Genomic DNA, 19,992 nt, shown 5'->3' on the forward strand with positions numbered 1-19,992 from the left:
CCCGGGGAAAAGGCGCTGACAAGGAGATATCCCGGCCCCAGTCCACGGGAGAAGGCGCTGACAAGGAGAAATCCCGGCCGCAGTCCTCGGGAGATGGCCCTGACAAGGAGAAGCTCAAGCCGCAGTCCACGGGAGAAGGCTCTGACAAGCTGGTCTCCAACCCCTCCTCTGATAACAAGGAGCCCACCAAGCCTGACTTAAACATACCAGCTGACAAAGATGCCTCTCTGCATGCTTTTAGAAGTGAATCTGGGGAGAGAGTATTACTAGACTCGAAACCCACTTCTCCACAGCAGGAGAGAGAAGGCAAGTCTTCAGAGCTTACAGATGTGGAGCCCAAGAAGGCCAAGGAAGGGGATACAGAGCCTGAAGAAGATTCACCATCCAAAGGAGAGAAAGAAATGCCTGGCCTTGCCTCCAGTGAGAACCGTGAAGGGACACTTTTGGATTCCATGGGTAGAGGGAATGTTGACCCTTTTAAGGACAATCTTGGACGTGCTAGTGCCGAGAGCAGCCACTTCTTTGCCTATCTGGTGACTGCAGCCATTCTTGTTGCTGTCCTCTACATTGCCTATCACAACAAACGGAAGGTAAGTCAAGAATTGCCTTAAGAAGAGGAATGGGATTTCCTCCACCCTGAAAGCTTGGTGTGTGGGCCAGTATCTCTCACCCATCTGCCTGTGAGCACTGGGGATTTTAAGACAGACTTCAGTTTTTCCTCAGATTCTGCTAGGGCTCTTTACTCTCATTTTATAAATCAACTTCTTCCATGTCAGATTCCTTTGAGTGCCCTCTGCTGCTGCATTAGGTGCCAAGTGAGGACATTATTATGATCTGACCTAAATTGGGGTCTCCTCCCATAATCTTCAACTTAGATCGTTTACTGCCTCAGAGAACCTGAGTACCTGACAGTTTGTAAGTAGAGTACTTATCTTCCTGTTTCCACTCTGAAGATTGTGCATCATCTCTAGTTTCTTTTCCCAAGCTTTTATCTTCCATCTGCAATGGCAGAAAGAGTGGTTACATAGTCTTTGACATCAACAGCAGAGAGCCCAGAAACTATCTTCTACAGTCAGTTGAGTTTCTGATTAGAAGAATGGCCAGAAATTGCATGGATACACTCATCTTATAGCAGGGTTTGGTGTGGAGTAGTATCTGTGTTGCTTAGCAACCACTCTGATGACAAAATGATTGCATTTCTTATCGAGCCCTAAGAATTTAGTAGTTTCTATAGCCTGGTTAAAATTGGAGAGTTCAATTCATGATGTCAGTATGCCTATGGCTGTGAGGAATGAGGGAAGACATTTAATAAGAATGGTGTGTTCCTTATTCTACATCCAAGTGCTCATCACACAGGAACCTCAGATGTGAAAGTGGTAAAAGGTTAAAATGAAACAAGGTGTGGGGAGAAAAAGTACATTTGCAGATAAGAAATAATTATTGCTTGTAAGTAAAAAAGGAGTGTCTTATCCTAGAGCCGTCTGGGGCGCAGTTGGCAGATCTTTGTGCTCTTGAGTAAATCACACAGACTCCCACAAGCTAAAGCCCAGAACAGTCTTCCTTCATCTGTCATTTCCTGTTTGGCAGTATAAAAGATTCTGATGTAACTGGAGGCCCTGTCCTCCTGAAAACTTATAATTTAAAGAGGCCTCTTTGTCGTTGTACTGCTCTTTCACTGTCAGGGTCATTAACAAATGTACTACTAGGTGGTGACCTCTGATTTTAGAGACTGAAATATGCTATTGTAGAATCACCTGTTAATTTCTTTTTCCTTTCCCCAGATTATTGCTTTTGTCCTAGAAGGAAAAAGATCGAAAGTCATTCGGCGCCCAAAGGCCAGTGATTACCAGCGTTTGGACCAGAAGGTAAGGAAGGGAGCCCCAGGTGTGCGGGAGGGATATGCAGTCTCAGGCCCAGCAGTGCGCTTGCATTTGACGAAGAGGCAGCAGCTGATTCTGGGGTGCTGCCGCCATTGCCCCGCCCTTTGCGGACCACAAAGCAGAGACATCCATTATATACATGTCTGCAACATGAGAGCTAGAAGAGGCCTTCATGTGTTCTACATCAGCTCCCTCCCTCAACAGATGAGGAAAGTCAGGCCCAGAAACATGCTTTTTCCCCCCGAAGTTCCTACTACAAGTTTGTGGCAAAATCAAGACCTGATGGCAAGTCCCTAGGCACCTGTCCTGTGCTTTTTGCACTGAACCAGCACTTCACAAATTTTAGTAGGCACATTAACCACCCTGGGAATTGTGATGAAAAAGCAAAATCTGAATCATTACATATCGGTTGGAATCTATGTCTCTACATTTCTAGGAAGTTCCTAGGTGATGCCAAATGCTGAGGAATGATGCGTCAGGTAGCGAAGCATTAGACTACACTCCCTGCATACAAATGAGTCCAGAAACATAAAGGCCTCCAACTCCCCAGATCAGCCCGTAGCACCATGGACTAGGTTTCTTGAGTGCGGCCGACCCAGGCCTGCCAGAAAGCAGAGGCTTCCTTCCGCCCCACAGTGCAGGAGCTGAGCAAGACTCCCCAAAGGCAGCCTGTCTGAGTGGGAACAGGGTACTTCCACTGCCTTTTGCTGCCAGCATGCACCCCTCCTTTCCCCTTCTGTGTGGGGACAGTCAGGACATTGGTAAAAAGTGGTTGGTGGCCTGACTGTGAGTTGTTCCAAGACTTCTCCAGGGAACACAGTTCACGTGTACAGTTCATGCCAGCAACAGAATAAGCCCCTCTGAACACCTTTGCTAACTAGCCCAGTAGGTCAGCTTCACAATTTAGCCCTGGCCTAGTACCTTTCCAGATAATTGACTTTAAGCATTTATTTTCCTTTCATTTTTTTTTTCTAATTAAAAAATGCACATGGAAGCAATTCAAAACAATACAGAATGGTACAAAGCAGAAGCCAAGATTCCTATATTCCTTCCACCAAGTGTGCATCATTCTAGTGTATGTTTGATTTCAAACTGACTTTTTTTTTTTTTTTAAAGATTTTTATTTATTTGAGACAGAGCATGAGCAGGGGGAAGAGGGCAGAGGGAGAGGGAGAAGCAGGCTTCACACTGAGCAGGGAGCCTGATGCAGGGCTGGATCCCAGGATCTCAGGCAGACGCTTGACCAACTGAGCCACCCAGGCGTCCCGATAAGATCTTTTTTCCCCTAAGATCATAGCAGTGAGGTGTATTGCTCTGGAAGGAGATTAATGTTACCAATGAATTGTGTTGCTCTTGTTTCAGATTTGATTTTTCCATTCATGAGAACTTTGTCCTCCCTGCTGATTTGTTTTTAAATCAAGAGAAATGAAGAAAAAAAGTACTGTGACCTAAGAGACACCCCCTCCTCTAGGATTTGGTGGCAAGTCTGGGCAGGCAGAGGCGGGGGGATTGCTTTGATTTTTGCACCTGCACTTTGGTGACCTTGTATGCCTGTGTCCCCATTATCTCTCCTGGTGTCTTCTATCCTTTCCTCCTCTGATTGTGAATAGAGAGAGCATGTGGGAAGCCAGCTGTGACCAAAGGGAGATCTCAGCCCCAGGCAGGCTACTGCTGCTGACTGCCTTCCCTTGGGCATTGGCCATTTAGTAGTTATCCCTTGAAAAGAGCATTGTCCCACCACTATTTATCTTTGTAGACCTAGGAAAACTCTCTGCAGGATGAGGTGTTCTTGTACCAAGGTCTCTTACTTTGGGGGGATGTGCCCTTTACAGAAGATGAAGAGGTGAATGCTGACGGGCACAGGGCTACTTTAACACATAACTCTTCAGAGGCTCCAGCAGCAAACCAAAACAGCTTTTAAAAAGTGCTTTATTGCCTGTAAGTCCAACCTGTCTAGCATAAGTCCTTCACATTTTCCCGATATTTTCATATTAAGACAAAGTCAATTTCCATTTGGTTGTCCTGACTGAACTTGGGGATTCTGGGAGTAAAGCTGTAAAGCCATGGTTCCCATTATAGATTTTTTAAAAATACAGTTATGATTATTGAAATACTTTGTTCTTCTATACTCATAATTGTAACAAACTTTTTAAAATAGGGTAAGCTCAGGCTTCGCATAAGATGTGCAGGACGGTTTTTGGTTTTGATCTGCATTATTTCAAAGGGCTTTTATGGAAGGTTTCCCACAAACTCTGCATTGCCTTTGTTGCCTAAAATAGACAAAATAGACTTGTAATCAGAAACGAACTGTACTCTCTTTTACCTTAATCTAGTAAATGGTTCTCTCATCCGATATAAAATGCCAAGGGTAATTAGTAAAAATTCTCTTCCCACCCCATGTCAGACGTTATTAAAATTTAAGAAATTCAGGGGTAGCTGAGGTAGTGTCTTGGATCCTGCTGTGGCTTGAAGTTTTCCTTAAATCTGCTCTAGTTGTGCTACCCTATTATAGCCTAGAGAGAGTTGTTTCTGCAAAGAAAAAATGGAAATCAAATAGCTGATCTCAGGGAAAAACAAAGAATGTGGGAAGTGAGGGCAGTGGGATGAATTCTATGCTGTTGAGGAAGCCAGTCTGTAGAAGGGACCAGCCTGTTGTCACATTATCTTGCACCTTGCTTAAAACAGAGCATGGCTTTGACTTGAGATTTATGGAGATAAGGAATGAATGAATGCTCTTGGCATCATTCTCTCTACCTGTGCACCAACCTCATAATGCTTTCCTCTGTCTAGGGAATTTTCTCTCAGGCTCTCCTAGCATTCCATAAAATCACGGTTCCCCTGTCTACCTCTCATGGCCTAGAGAATCAAGCTTTTATAGACTCCAGCGTTCAGGCCTCTGTAGATCTGCGTCCTATCCAGGCCAGAGGCTCCTCTTGTCAGGCCCATCTAGGCTTCCGTGCCTTTTTGTTCTTGCTGTGTCCTCCATTCCCTGGCTTCCCATGACTGTTCTTTGGTTAGGGTACACTCCCTTCTCTTCTCTCACCTGTCTCCCCCAAATGTTCCTTCAGGGCCCAGCTCAGGTTTTTCCAGGCACCTTCTTCACTGCCCCCACCACACAGGGTTGGCTCTTTCCATTCTACTCTTTTTTTTTTTTTTTAAAGATTTTATTTATTCACTTGAGACACAGAGATACAGAGAGAGAGGGAGAAAGCATGAGCAGGGAGAGAGGCAGAGGGAGAGGGAGAAGCAGGCTTCTCGCTGAGCCAGGAGCCCAACGTGGGGCTCAATCCCAGGACCCTGGGATCATGACCTGAGCCGAAGGCAGACGCCCAACCATCTGAGCCACCCAGGCGCCCCTCCATTCTACTCTTTAACTTAATAATGCCAGTCACAAATTTTGCAACTCCAGCAAGAAAAAAAGGGGGGCAGACATTATCTGATGTCTCTATCTGGTCTCTTCCCCAAAAAACTAAGCTGCTTACAGGAGTGCCCTTGGCACCATCTGCGTATCTGCCTACAGTATAGTGACATTCCTTAGGTACTTCAGGAGTTCAGTGTCAAGGAGACATTTTCTTTGTTCAGGACATAGGAATGTGACTTAGGTGTCTCACACAGCTCTTCCTGGCTACTGGTTGCTGTCCCTTTTTGATGGATTTTGCTTGTAGGGAGGAGAGCAGAAAGGTTGGTTTCAGGAACCAAGAGGTGGTTTGCATCAAGTGGATGCAAAATAAGTATTCTGTGGAGTCCACATAGTTCCATTTTTTGAGCATCCGAGAAGTATTGTATCTTGTGCTAAAGAAGTATGATAGAATTTAAGTTTCGCTTTAGAAATTACACTGAAGGAAATTTCTCACACCAGTGGAAAACTTGTTTTCTCCATAGTTGTCCTTTTGAAGATAAACTATTGGAAGCCGGTTTCCTAGAGATGATGTGGAGGAGGATGAGCTGGCTAAGGCATCTCTTGGGGGGGGGGGGGGGGGGCCAGGTAAGCACATGGAGCCATGAGAGGCACCCCTATCCAGACAGCTATGTGCTTGCTTTCCTGCCCCAGCTTTTGGTTGCAGGGTGATTTCTATTAGGAGGAATCGATGCTTTAGTCATGGATGTCAATAGAGGGGTTTGTTTCCCCTCTGCAAAGAAAAAATGGAAATCGAATAGCTGATCTCAGATTACTGAGTAGAAGAATTATTTAAAGAATCCACTTCTGGACTCTGTGGGGAGTGAAGGCCAGTCTATCTAGAAAGGCTGTAACAACTCAGAAAGACCTGACAATCAGCTATATGTATATGCTGACATTTCTTTTCCCATGATGGCTTTTAATGAAACATTTGGTGATAGAATTATAAACCTCTATAATTCCCCTGATGGTGATTCTCATTTTTTTCTCTACTTCATGTCATTTAAATCAAAAAAAGGAAGCCTGCTCCTTGTTTTTACAGGGTAACATGATACATAATGCTGTTATTTATATGTGATGAAAGCTAGCACGCTTTGCACATGTTCTGAATCATTTGAACAGGGAGGAGAGTATTTTAGACACCAGACCCTATAGTTCGGCCAGCTGTTTTCTGAAAAATCTTGCTGGGAAGGTTGCCTTTGACACTGCCTTGTTTAAGGAAGAGGGCTGGGAAGAGATTTTTAGGTTCCATTTAACTGTTCATCCAGAGAAGGACTGAATCTCAATTCAGCTAGTCCCACAAGTCTCATGTCAATTTCCTAAATGTCCCAGTTGAGAAACTCCTCTGTAACGGTGTTGGGTCTGAGCTGTGTAGTTTCAGGCTGCCAACAAAGCCAGCCTCCTCACACTTGTAGATATTCCTTTAATTCAGAAGTTTCTCATGTTAATAAATGATTGTTGAATGTGTTTCCCTTTTTTGTTTACCCAATTAGTAGAGTGCCACTGTTTTTGCAATGTTTTATATTTTCAGCTTTAACTTAACTATATAATTACTTTTATTTTTTTAAAGCTTATTTGGTCTAATAAGTATTTTTCAGTACATAATGTTTTACTGAGCTTCTTTGAATGCTATTTCAATGTAGTTTTGTATCATTGCACAGAAACCAAAATAAATTTCAAATATTAAAGCTATAAAATCATTAAATTTATTAAAATGGTAATAAGATTGACAGAAATAAGGTCTAATATAAGTGAAAAAGCCTTTGTTCACCTTCCCATCTAATCCCTACATATGTACCAATAAACAGGAACCCCATCCCAGGCCTCTGCACACATTCTGTAGCTTTCCACATTCTGATCCTGATTTCCAGCCCCACTCCTTCCTACCTCTGGGTCTAGGAGGTAGCTGGCTGATGGCTGATTTGTCTTCCAGTTACCTCTGTGATTGTCCTCTGCTATACCCTTGGCCAGGAATGCTCTTTCAGCCTGCTTCAACCCCAATGAAGTCATCTTTTCAGTCCTGTGCCCCAACTGTTAATGTCACCCTTTGCTGTGGATTTTTGGAAGATAAACCTTGAGGCTCAGTACTGAGCTCCATGAGGGTATCTTGGTGCTGGCGCACTGAAGACCCAGCGTCACCTTGGAAATAAGGAAGACCAACCTAGGGCCTGTCTGTATATGAATTGGATATTCTAACATATACTTGGCTGACTAATGTCTTCAGTCAGTCACACTGAGCCTATCATAGGCATTTCCCCACCCTCTGAAAGAGCCCTTGGAACCAACAAAAATGGGATCTGGGGGCCTCTGAACCTATGGGACTACAAGCAAAACCATGCCCAGGTTTTGACAAAAACCTCTTCAGGCACCTTTTATCCTCAGTAGCGTGGAGCTGCTGCAGCACAGCGTGGAGAATGGAAGAGGAGAAGCCTCGAGACGGCTGGACCGAGCTGCTGCAGCTGGCCAACACTGAAGTTTCCGTCCATCTGACCAAAAGGATACTTGACTTCTGACTGCTCAGAGTTGGGAGGTATGGGAGTGTGGTATGCAAAGCACTGCTTGACAAGACAGGCTGTCCAAGTCACTGGCCCACACCGGGCCTTTTAGCAGGGACAACACGTTAGAGGTCTGAGAGCTCACCACCTGCCCAGCTGGAAGAGCTGCAGCTTGAGAACTGTGATCTAAGGACTGTGACCTGTGTGTCAGACCTCTAGTCAGAAATCAGAAACAAATTAGAGTGCTTTATGTGAGGAGGGAACCGGTACAGAAAGACATAGCTAAATCAAGGGCCGTGCCAGAGATCCGGCGGGATTCCTCAAACTCATTGCTTACTGAACTAATTCTTCTTCTTCTGTGCCTGGATCCTTGAGTAAAGCTTCTTAAGGTCTAGGTACAAGTTCCGGTTCAGGATGGCGCTGCTGCACAGCATGGCCCCTTGCAAGGCCCCCATCAACCCACAGGTGAAGATATCCTGGCCTAGGAGACAAGAGCAGAGGCCCATGAGCATCCTTCCACGGGGGGTGGGGGGCAAGGGCTCCTCATGTTCATCCCTCCAGGCTAGGCCACCCAGAGATGACTTTAGATGGGGACCAGGGGCCACAGCCTGCTGGGGCAGCCCATCCCCATGTGGAAGGCTGCAGGGGACAGTAGGACGTGAGGACAGAACAGAGTACTTGGGGTGACAGGGAAGCCCAGGGTCTCAGGCCCTGGAGAAATGGGGCAGTCTGTGTACCTGTCAGGTAGAGGTTGGGAATGGGGCTTTGGGCCCTCATGGAGGCTATCACGTGAGGATGTAGGCGGTCCAGGTCATGGTCCGCCCCGTAGCAGGCACCCCGGGGAGCAGCCAGATAGAACTGGTAGGTCAGTGGGGACCCTCTGGCCACACTGTCCACCTGAGGAGACAAAAAAAGCAGCCAAAGGGTGGGAGCGGGGCCTTGTGAGATCCTCATGTCCTCCCTTTTCTGCTCTCCCTGACTGAGCTGTCTGCCGGCATGGGTTCCCTGCCCTTCCCTGAGCTTCGCTGTCTCCAGGCTTTATTTCCCTCCCCCAAAGACAAGGAAATGTCACCAAGAGGTTTGTTGCCACTAGCACACAGTCTACCCGCCTACCTTCCCCTGTAGCTGGGGGAACAGCCTCATGACAACTGACAGGGAGGCTTCGACAAAGGAGTTTTTGAGGGTCTCATAGTCGCTGCTCCGCCTCCCTGTCGCTTCCTCTTGCCACTCTTCAAACCACTCATAGCAGGTGGACATCAGCACGATCATTGTGGACTGGTCTGGGGACACAGAGCCAGGGTCACTCCTGCCAGGCCCCTTCCCTGTTCCAGCTCCCACCCCCCAGGACCCAAAGCCCCACCTGGGAACCGGTCCTCCCAAGTGGGATCCTTGGCTGACGAGGAAGTGATGAAGAGGAAGGGCACGTGTGCTGCAGCCTTTTCGCTGGGCATCGAGAGGTAGTGCTCCATCCTGGGGGCGAGGAGCGTGGCTGCCGACCCCCAGGCCTCGCTGTCACCGGCACTGCCTGGAGGACAGGTCACCCCCAGGGACACCCCCCTCGTCCCCCCGCCCAGGGATGAAGCTAAGGCCTAGTCCATATCCTGCTGCTGATTGTCCAGCGTCAAGGGAGGGAGCAAGAGCCCTGTGGGCTGTGGGCCCATGCTGACGCCCTGTCCCCCCATGGGTACACACGCCTTACGCTTTGTCGAGGTCTGTGTCGAAGTAGACAAAGTAGTTGGTGGACTGCAGACCCAAGTCCTCCTTGGTGCCTCGCAGACTGATGAAAACGGCGAAGACGCCCAAGCCAGGCCGCACCATCTCCAGCTGCTGCTTCACCCCTGCCAAAGTGTCAGGGCTGCGGGAACTGTGGCTGCGGCGGCCACTCCCTGTCCCCGGACTTGCGGACGCCTGCTCACTTTATCCGCAGCCTTGCCCTCGGCGGCCGGCTAGCACCCGGGCCGTTTTTACAACTGTTATTTCAATACTGACTTGGCGGGGGGGGGCAAGGCGGGGGGGTGCTGCTCTTCCGTCTCCTGCCTGTGAAGAACCCAACCTCAGGCTCCCACTCATCTGCCTCCTCCCACCTCTGCTCTAAGCGTCCCTAGAAGCCCAGGAGGCCCAGCTTCCCTAAGCTGGCCCAGGGCTACAGCACGGTCCCAGGCTCACTGCCTCCAGTCTTCCCCTAATGGCTTGAAATTATGAGCGGATTCCTGGGCTCCACGCTATACAGACCACCCGTATGAACACTACTTTGTTATAAGCCTTGATTTCCCTGTTACATTTAATACGGGCCATCTAGTGAACGAATATGTGTAATTCCTCACGCTGTACAGGGAGTACAAGACCTCAAAATGGTAAGCAATGCAGATGAATAAATGCAAACCACATTACTGACACCTGGCATTTAGGATTCAGGTAGGGGAGGAGGGAAGAGCACGATGGAGGAAGGTGACAGCCTCTCTGAGGGCCATCTGATGTCCCCAGACAAGCAGCTGGGCTTCCCCACCTCTCAACAAATGACCCCAGACCAATTTTCTGGAAATGGCTCCCACAAAGTCTTATCCTTCGTTCCCATTCCCAGGACCACCACCCGCCTGAAGGGTAACTCGGCCACTGGGTGCTCTGCTTAATTTGTTGAACTAGTATTTGTCGAGGACCTAAAATGTGCCGAATCCTCTGCTAGGCCTTGGGGACACTACAAGGAATCAGATACAACGCCTGTCTACTGGAAAGGCGGCTTTCCTGAAAGAAGGTGGCTTTCCCCATAGAGGCTACAAAAAACTGAGTGCTCTGTGTCAGGTGAGCATAGAATTTGTGGTGCCAAAGAGGCCACTTGTGGGCGGAAAGTGAGGCAGATAACGGTGGCCCGCAGGCGCGTGCTGACAAGGGAAGGGGAACGCCGGCTTCCGGAGCCACAGGAGGGCGCCCAGGGCTGCTGTGGAGCCGCAGGGGCAGCCGTGGCCTGCGTCCCAGGGTCTGGGGCTGACCTCACTGCCAGCTCCCCATTGCCAAGTGCAGTGGGGGTGTTCATGGGGAAAATGGGGGGGAGGATGCCCGGGAGTGAGACCCTGTAGGTCTTCCGAGGCCCTTAAGAATAGCAACTACCTCCACCCAGCCCCTCCTTTCCTTTTTCTCCAACTAGAGGGATGTGATCCGGGAACCACATCCCTGGCAGAACACCAGAGCCTTGAGCCCCAAATCAGGCACACAACGATGATATCAAGGCTTTTTTCTCCACACCAGCCTTAGCTTCCCTTGCTGATACCGTCGGACCAGTCTTCCCCACTCAAACAACTTCCCCTCCAAACCATCCCCAGGAACCTCCTCGAGGCTCAGCAGCGGAATTAAAAGTGCTCCCATTCATACAGGCTCCCTCTGCCTGACCACCCCTCCTCCACACTTGACGGCCACTGGCACTGCCTGCCCCAGAGGCCCCCAGATACCTGGTTCTCGTCTCTGAGAGGGAGACAGACCCACGAGAATCCCTACCCCCAAAGCAGCTGGAAACAAAGGAGTCCCAGCGCCTGGGGTCTCCTGAGTTAAGCATCCTCACTGCCACTGCCTGAAATGTTCTCAAACTGGGATTCATCTGAGGCAGCTTCTAACTCCCCATCCAAGCGGGACAACTGTTTTTTTAGCCAGGTGGGGCTGGTGCCATTAAATAAGAGACATAAAAGCAGTAAACGTTGTAACCGGAACTGGATAGTGAAGGGAGGGCAACATGGCTTCCGGGGGAGGAGGGGTGGAGGGACGGGGAGGGCACTGGGACCGCAGCAGAGGACAGGGCCAGGGTTCAGAGGTCCTGGGAGACCAGGAGACGGGGGCAGGAAGTACCAAAGGCAAAGTCTGTCAGGCCACGTAGCCCTGTCCAGCTGCCCTGCCACCAGCCAGTCAGCCTCACCTCACTCAGCTCACACAGTGTGAGGGAAGGGAGGCCTTTGCTGGCAGCGGATGCTGGCTGAGGCCCAGCTAAGTGAGGCAAAGAGATGAAAAGGCTGGTTTTCGGTCAAACACAGCTCATATCTTAGAGATCATCGCAACTGCCACCTGCCTTCTCCCCCGTGAGGAAACCTAGGACATCACTTTTCTACTGAACCCGCTCTGCTGCCCACCTTCCTCAGCTCCTCCAGAGCAGCCACAAGCCTACCCTCTGGAGTGGAGAGCTCCTTCCCACTGCTCTCTGGGCTCCTCCATGTACTGCTGAAGGCCATGGTTTCCACCCCAACCGCATCTGGAGCTGTTCCTCACTCTCCACCTCCCACCCCAGCCAGAGGCCTTTATCTAGAACCGTCTCTTACCCTCCTAGCCAGCCAGCCTCCTATCCTCAGATCATACCAGCAGCTTCTGGTTACGTGATATCCTAAAGTCCATTTCAAAATGGTAACATCTCACTCAACTCTGGCTCGGCTACTCGGTTCCCTGTGGGCTGGCCTGCTCTCCTGCCCTTTTTAGTGAGGCCTTTTTTCTGGAAGCTCCATGTTCCTTAGTCCAAAGGGGGCCAAGAGCCCAGACTTTCAAGTCAGACACACCAGTGTTCTCATCTCCGCTTTGCTACTTTCACCTGGGTGGCCTTGGGAAGTCACTTCACCTCACTTCTCTACCTCCTGCATAAACGTTAGGATGATGACATCTCTCTCCCAGGCGGCAATGAGGATCATGTGCAATGACAAAGGGAAAGCCTCTCACACAGACTTACCAAGGAAGCCCTCACCCATAGCTATGCCTTCTTGCCCCCCAAATCAGACTTCTATATTTTTGGACACAGCCTAGCAGAGGAGATGACTGCATTAAGTGTTATCTGGGCCCCAGATTTCAAGCACAAGCCCAGAGCTCAAGGGACAGAAGAAAGCCAGAAGGGTACTCCTCTTGCAGCCTCAGCCTTAATAAGGAGCTGGTTCCTGAAAGAGGCAAAAAAAAAAGTATAATCTTGGGTCCCAAATAAAACACAACAATTATAGCAAGACTTTCTTCTCCATGCTGGCCTTAGCTTCCCTTACTGATACTGTCAGAACAGGCTTTCCCACTCAAAATAAGTGAGAAATTAAGGAAAAAAGCAGGATTCATACCACAAACTTCGTGAAAACCCAAGAAATATTCCTTTAGGATGCTACCGACCATCATGAACTATTAGATGATTTAAGATCTGGAGAAACTAGAAATGGGCAACCTGGAAGGGAGCCTTGAAAGAGGAGAGGGCAAAGTGGGTGAGATTATAGGGGAGAGAGGGTAAATATGCCAAGAATGGAGTGAGAGATAAGGACCAAGGGCTCTTTGGGGGTGATACAATACAAGGGAAGCTGCTTCCCAACCCCTAAACACAGAGGCCTTGCTGGGAACAGATGCTGGAGACAGCGTGCGCATGCTTACCTGTTCTGCTTAAGGGCGGTCATAGGGCAGCCAGGAGGAGAAAGAGGGGTGCTATTGGGAGCTCGGAGGAGCAACACAGCCCGGTCTTTTACCTGGCAGGCAGCGGGCGTTCTCAGGCAGCAGGTACTTATAGGTATTGAAGAGTCCTGCGTTGGAGATCACGATGGGGCAATAGATGTTCACCAGCTCCTGACCCTTCTTCACAGTGACACCTGCAGGCACAAGAGCTTGGCTGAGGCTCTGTGCACTCCAGGAGGAAGAGGAAGGTCCAGATTTCACACAGTTCTCTCCCCCAGCCTACACTTCATGTTCTCAGACCTGGGCATCCAGCCCACCTAGGGCCAGGCTCTAGGCAAAACTGCAAAGCAAATGCAACATCTTTGAGCACTCTCTGCCTATCCCAAGTCGCTCCTGCCCTTACCTTCCCTGGCCCTCTCCCCGTCCCATGGGAGCACCCTTTTCTTTAGTCAAACTTGACAACCTCCACACGAACCCCGACAAAGCTCATGGGCTGACACCCTTCCACTGGAATCCCAGGACCTTCTTCACTGCTGCCAGAGTTCTATTTCCAAAATACTCTGAAAGCCTCTGGCGACACCACAACCTCTGTAAGATAAACTCCAAAGTCATACCGGCCTTCCAAGGTCTGGGCCCTTCTATGTCTCCAGCGTCATCTCTGGCCACACTCACTAAACTATTAGGGGGCAGCATATGAAACAGCTGATAGTCAACCATTAATTGACCTATAAAAATGGCAGTTTCTGGGGCACCTGGGTGGCTCAGTTGGTTAAGCGTCTGACTTGGATCTTGATCTCAGGGTTGTGAGTTTGAGCCCCACGTTGGGCTCCTACTTAAAAAATAAAGAAGGCAATTTCTTAGGGTTCAACCTACTACTTCCAGATGCCTAAAAATACTCAGCTCTTTCATACATCTGTACCTTTGCACATTCTGTTCCCCTTGCCTGGAATAACATCCCAAAGCCTCGGGCTAACTTCTTCTCACCCTTAATGAGCTGGCTCAAGCACCTCTACCTTCCTTCCTCCATTCTTAGGATGTACCTCTATCTGACACTTTAAATTATATCTCAGTGATCTTCCCTATGAGGCTGGAAACTTCATGAGTTACAGATTTTCTTTATAGCCATCTTAGGTTTTTATCTCCTTCTTTTATCACCTAGCACCTGAAAAATACAATATTCTGAACTGATCTAATTAATCTGATCAGCCCACCTTGCTTCATGGACCTCTTTCAGCTGTGAGGAGAACTTGCTCTGGACATCAGAGAAAATCTCACACAACTGACAGCCATCTCTCCCTTATCACCCGACAACTTCCTGGTCTCTTCTACACATGCATTCTCAGAGATCACTCCTGGCCTTTTCCCCCTAGATTTTTTTTTTTTTTTTTTTTTTTTTTTTTGTGCACTGGGCCATCCACTCCCCTCTTCCTCCTTGCAAGATTCTTCTGGTGAGTTCACTGTCACATCAGCCCTGTTCTCTCAAGCCTCTCTGTGTCTCCTTCCTGGATGCTTCTTTAAGCAGCCCCTAGTCATGGATGGCCTGTTCATTCTGTGTACCAGAGTCCTTCCCTGCATACACCCTCTCACGAATTCATCCACAGTGCAATTTTGACTCTCTGTGCAGGTAGCAGTAAAGACCTGAGCCAGGCTAATGAGATTCTCAGCTCCACCGGCCATTTACAGGTTGAGGGTAGGGCATCTTGCTGGTCTCCACACTGCCGTTTGGAGTGCCCAGGTTACATATTCATTCCATCACTGAACAAATATGTGTTGAGCCTCCATTATGTGCCAAGATCTACAAAGATAACAGAGACACAGCCCCTATATTCAAGGAGGTTATGGATTACTAGATAACTATTTTTACCTACTGAATAAATGATTAAATACTGTCCTTTGGGGGAAGAGTCAATCCTTTATCCTTCCTGCCTCCTTTCTACCTCCAGACTAATCCCTCTCCCCAAGCTCCTGCTCTGGGCAGTTTCAGCCTTGAACTCCCCGTGAGGTCAGTTCTTCCACCTTGTGGCCGCAGTGCTTGATTGTCTCTGCACCCCAGTTCTGTCCCACCCCAGCCCGGGGACCGGGAAGCATGATGCAGGGCTCTCACCACAGGCTTTCCCAGCTGAGTCCAGCAACACACACTGCACAGTGGCACTGGTCAGGACAGCGCCCCCGGCCCGCTGAATCACAGGGATGGTGTGGAAGGCGATTTCACTGGTACCCCCTCGGGGATAAAAGGCCCCTTCTATGTAGTGGTCAACCACCAGAGCATGCATGGAAAAGGCACTGTGGCTGGGGGTCACACCTACAGAAGGAAGGAAGGGGCGATGAGGCAAGAGCCAACAGCAGCACCATTTAGAAAGGAACACAGTTTCCTGGGCACCTGGGTGGCTCAGTCGGTTAAGCGACTGCCTTCGGCTCAGGTCATGATCCTGGAGTCCCGGGATCGAGTCCCGCATCGGGCTCCCTGCTCGGCAGGGAGTCTGCTTCTCCCTCTGACCCTCCCCCCTCTCGTGTGCTCTCTCTCTCTCTCTCTCACTCTCTCAAATAAATGAATAAATAAAATCTTTAAAAAAAAAAAGAAAGGAACACAGTTTCCTGTCAAAAAGGACGCAGCCTGAGTCTACCCATTCCAGGATCCAAATGATCCCCAGGGCTAAGGGCAGCCAGAGGGCCTGTTTCCATCCAAACACAGGGCACCTGACAGATCCTGAGGCCAGTGGGAATGTCCTCCCTGCAAAGTGCCATGCTGCCAAGATGAGGGAGGACATTGTTGGTTGAAAAGGAAAACCATCCAGGGCACGGATGAAGGGAAGTTTTACCAGGGAGTCCAGCAGGTAGGTGGCTAGACTTCTCATCCAGAAGCTCCAGCAGGCCTTGGGTATCTACTGCTCCATCTGTTAGTCAAGCAGTCTCAGGAAGAAAGACTGAGAGCCAAGAGGGCAGCCCCTCCTCCTCCAGGAGCCGCCCAGGACCCAAAGCCAGTACCCACCATAAGTGGGGAAGATGTAGCTCAGCACTGCCCGGAGCTCCGGGGAGGCTGGCAGCTGCCGCAGGACGTCAGCCAGGCTCTGGGTGGACGCACGAAGGAATGGAAAGAACCGGGTGAGCGGCCCACACTTGCTGAGGAGCTGAGCTATGCGCAACGGGAGCATCTTCAACAAGATGGCATGGATGACTCCACGGGACACCACCTGAGGGAAAAAAATGAGCCGTGAGAACAGGTCCCATCTCTAGAATGCTGTAAAAGAATCCCCATTCCAACAGCCTGCACCAGCCCAGCACCAGGGCCCAGCACCCCTTAGCCCTGGCAGAACTTGGATTTTTAAAAATCGTTCCCATTCCACATTCAGATAAGTCCTTTTCTCCTTTTCAGTTTCCTGCCCAAATTCCCTTTGAAAAATCCCATCTGATCTCTGAGGAAGTAAAAAAGGGTGTGATCTGACCACATAGGTAGAAGCCAGCCTTGTCAAAAAGGAGAACAGGGTGCCCCCCAGAGGCCAGAGTGAGAGTGGCAGCCGCCGAGTCCAGGCTCCAGAGACAGGGCCCAGCTGGGCACCAAGGCCAACTAGGGGTAAGGGCTGAGTTCAGGGCAAACTTGACTGTTCCTCCCTTCCCGCCGCGCCTCCCAGTCACTCCACCCACGAAGAAGGTCAGCCTTGTCAGGAATAAACAGGGGGTCCTCAGCATGTCCATGTTACCTTAACCAGCTTTACATATTTGTCAATGGCAGCTTCTTCCTGGGGAAACTTCTCCTTGAGGCCCTGAACATAAGCTTTCTCCCCACTGTACATGGGGAACTCCTTTCGGCCATTGGGCCCTTCTAGTACCATGATGTCAAAGGGAGAGGATAAGGCAGCCCACTCCAGCTGTCCCTCTGTGATCTGATCTGAGACAAAACGGCAAATGCTGTCCTCTTGCATGGACCCAACATAATGGATTCCTATTGGGAGACAGAAAAACAAGGTGTCATAGGGATAAGGGGACTGACCCCTGGAAAGGTGGATAAGGAAGCAAGGTGAAAGAGGTAGTCCTGCCTGGCTGAGTCCATGCCCAGAGGGCGCTGCCCACCCTTTCTGCGGGGAGGAGTTGCAACAGAAACCACCAAATCTCTGCACAGTTCAGCACCCGGTAAAGTTATGGCTGTCAGGCAAAGACAGTGGTGCCTCCAAAACAACAGAAATGTCCAGGATCCTCCCACAATGGCTGCCCCCAGCCTCCTGAAGATAGAGCCACGCTCCTAAGCCCTTCCCACATAAGCCTTACCTGTGTCAAACTCAACGCCTCTCTGTCCAAAAGTATGACAGCAGCCTCCTGCCTTGCTGTGTTGTTCCAGCACCAGAACTCGCTTGCCAGCTTTGGCCAGAATCGCAGCTGCAGCCAGACCCCCAAAGCCACTGCCAATCACCACTGCATCCAGCTTCTCAGGCACTTGGCTGGCTGAGAAAGCTACCGCAGAGGGAAGAGATGGAGGGTGAGCTTCTCAGGCAGGGGGGGCGAGAGAGCAAAGAGATGGACACCAAGGAAGACTCCGCTAGCTTATACAATGCAAGTAAACTCTAGAGAGTTCGGCATGGAGCAACTGACTAAAATAACTCCACCCATTCACCTGGGAAATTCTCAGGACCAGCCAGGCAGATTAAAGACAGCGATTTGGTTTGAGATGAATTGATGTAATCAAAACCAGTATGTACCTGGAGATTTTCCCTACTATCAAAAAGAGTAGGAATCAGTAAACCACGACACAATCAAAATCAGAAAGCTGACAGTAATACAGGCTGAGAAACTTACGTGTGGACAGAGAGCTAGGAAAGAAAGAAAACGAGGAGATGGGGGACAGAGGAGAGTGTTGTGGGCAGACTGCCGGCTCATGGAACTGTCCATTCACAAGTTGGTTATCTTAGGAAAATACAGGGTCTGTTGGCACGAGTGGAGCAGCCTGGTCCTATGATGGTTCGTCAAGATCCTGAAGCAGAAGCTTGAGCAGGACAGAGCTGAGAAATCATAGTACCACCCCTTCATATCTGGGAAGTCTAGAGGCAGAACTAGGGGGCCAGCACCTAAACAAGATGAAGCCGGACAGCGCATTGTGCTACATGGGCATTTCCAACAAAAAATCTGTTCGTTAAAGATCACTCGTGAAGAACTGAGATTTGGAATTTTTCAAGCTGCAAAAGAACTTGAAAAACTTTTCAAACGCTTTCAGAAAAACCTATAGTGAAAAACACATTTTTTTTTAAAGATTTTATTTATTTATTTGACAGAAAGAGCACAAGTAGGCACAGCGGCAGACAGAGGGAGAAGGAGGATCCTCACCGAGCAGAGAGCCCAATGCGGGGCTAGATCCCAGGACCCCGGGATCATGACCTGAGCCGAAGGCAGACACGTAACCGACTGAGCCACCCAGGTGCCCCATGAAAAACACATTTTATATCACAACCCAGGTTATAAATAAGTATATAATATAAATACCCGAAACAGAAGTTTCACAATACAATACTTCCCAGAACTATGTATGATGACTCATATTTTCTATTCTACATTTTGAAATGCAACCCACTAAATCGATTTCATTACTTACTGATAAATCACAACCTGGTTTGAAAAACAGTTACACTAGTCATCTCATTTTTAGAACAACCCAAGATGAGTGGAGTGACTTGTGAATGGTTATGCAGTAAATTAGTGACAGAGTTCAAGCTAAAACCCTGATCTCAGAAGTTCAGACTAACAGTCTTTCCACTTAAAAGAGTATTGTCTCCGCCTGTGTCACAGGATGTGTCACACAGAATTCTAAAATTTACAAGTAGGAGGGACCTTGGAGATCAAAGAGGGAATCTAATTTTTTTTAAAGCACAATTCTTTCTTTAAACCTTCTGAGGAACCCCAAAATATGTCCTAAAGATGAGTGTGGAGATACTCTGGTTGACTAAGGAGCAGCTCTGAGCCTGAGGCATCCTGCTGAGGTTCGCCCAAAGTTTTAGAACCAGGGTTCAACCATATGATTTGGGAGGAAGCATAACTGGTCAAATCACCTGATGGGCAAAATACAATTTCCCACACAGGTTGGAAGAAATGTGCAGGTCCTCCACCCCTCTGAACCATGGGGGAGGGCAAGTGAAAAAGGTAAGGTCCTATAAACCAAATGGGGCGAAGGTCTGTTGTCTATCCTGCTGGTCGAGGACCTGTTCTTAGCAAAACCATGACTTTGGGATGCAGAGGACGGGACCGCGCCCATGGGGCCACTATGGCGCCGGGACTGCCAGGGCATAGGTTCTCACCGGTAGCAGACAATAAGGCGGGGCGCCTGCCGGTGCAAGGAAACCCTCCCAACACTTTACATATGGGGAAACTGAGGCCCAGGTAGACAGCAGCTCTCCCTCTTGGAATAGGGATGCAAGCCGCCCAAGTGCAGCCTTGGAGCCTAGGGTCCCTTCCCGCTGACCTCGCTTGAGAACCTTCTTCCTAGCCTCCTTGTCGGTCACCAGCGGCGCGGGGGGACGCCTGACGTCCTCGGAGAAGGGGTTCGGGGAGCTGCCTGCGGACAGCCGCAGGTGCCATTTGCAGAGGACCGTCAGCAGCAGCACGACCAGCAGCAGCAGCAGCGAAAGCCACATGGCGCTGGCGGGGTCCGAGGACGGGGCCCGCTGCCACCGCGCCCAGCCTCTGCGGCAGGGGCTCCGCCTCGCCTCTGAGTCCTTCTGGGCGAAGGTGGGGTGGGCGGGGAGGCGGAGGCAGCCTCGACCACTGATAAGCCAGAACCTTCGGGCCGGGACCGTCCCTCCCTGCGGCTCGTACGGCTCTGGCGGCACTAAGCGTCCCGGGCGGCCAGAAGGCG

General features: G+C 49.6%; 2 protein-coding genes across 4 annotated transcripts in view; one reads left to right on the top strand and one right to left on the bottom strand.

Annotated features, from left to right (window-relative positions):
* TGOLN2 (trans-golgi network protein 2) overlaps positions 1-7,347 on the top strand; it is a 7,975-nt gene extending 628 nt beyond the window's left edge. The window contains exons 3-5 of the mRNA XM_081797291.1: positions 6-590; positions 1,782-1,865; positions 7,211-7,347. Coding sequence (XP_081653417.1) covers positions 6-590; positions 1,782-1,865; positions 7,211-7,222 — 681 coding nt within the window. The 3' untranslated portion in view covers positions 7,223-7,347. The remainder of the gene's footprint in view (positions 1-5; positions 591-1,781; positions 1,866-7,210) is intronic.
* On the bottom strand, positions 6,961-19,961 carry RETSAT (retinol saturase). Of its 3 annotated transcripts, XM_081796674.1 has the most exons (11): positions 19,600-19,961; positions 17,421-17,603; positions 16,856-17,097; positions 16,147-16,348; positions 15,262-15,459; positions 13,232-13,351; positions 9,472-9,610; positions 9,133-9,242; positions 8,886-9,052; positions 8,510-8,669; positions 6,961-8,253 (listed from the first exon to the last, which is right to left on the bottom strand). In XM_081796674.1, exons 1-11 carry the CDS (start codon positions 19,769-19,771, stop codon positions 8,114-8,116), a joined length of 1,833 nt encoding a protein of 610 aa, XP_081652800.1. In that variant the 5' UTR covers positions 19,772-19,961; the 3' UTR covers positions 6,961-8,113. The 3 variants fall into 3 exon arrangements, with proteins under 3 accessions (XP_081652800.1, XP_081652799.1, XP_081652802.1); XM_081796673.1 differs by having other exon boundaries at positions 6,961-8,669; XM_081796676.1 differs by lacking the exon at positions 15,262-15,459 and having other exon boundaries at positions 6,961-8,669.
* Between the last annotated feature and the right edge of the window lie 31 nt (positions 19,962-19,992).

This window comes from Leptonychotes weddellii, chromosome 10 (genome assembly GCF_054177405.1).
Source record: "Leptonychotes weddellii isolate Sample4059 chromosome 10, ASM5417740v2, whole genome shotgun sequence".
Lineage (NCBI taxonomy): Eukaryota > Metazoa > Chordata > Mammalia > Carnivora > Phocidae > Leptonychotes > Leptonychotes weddellii.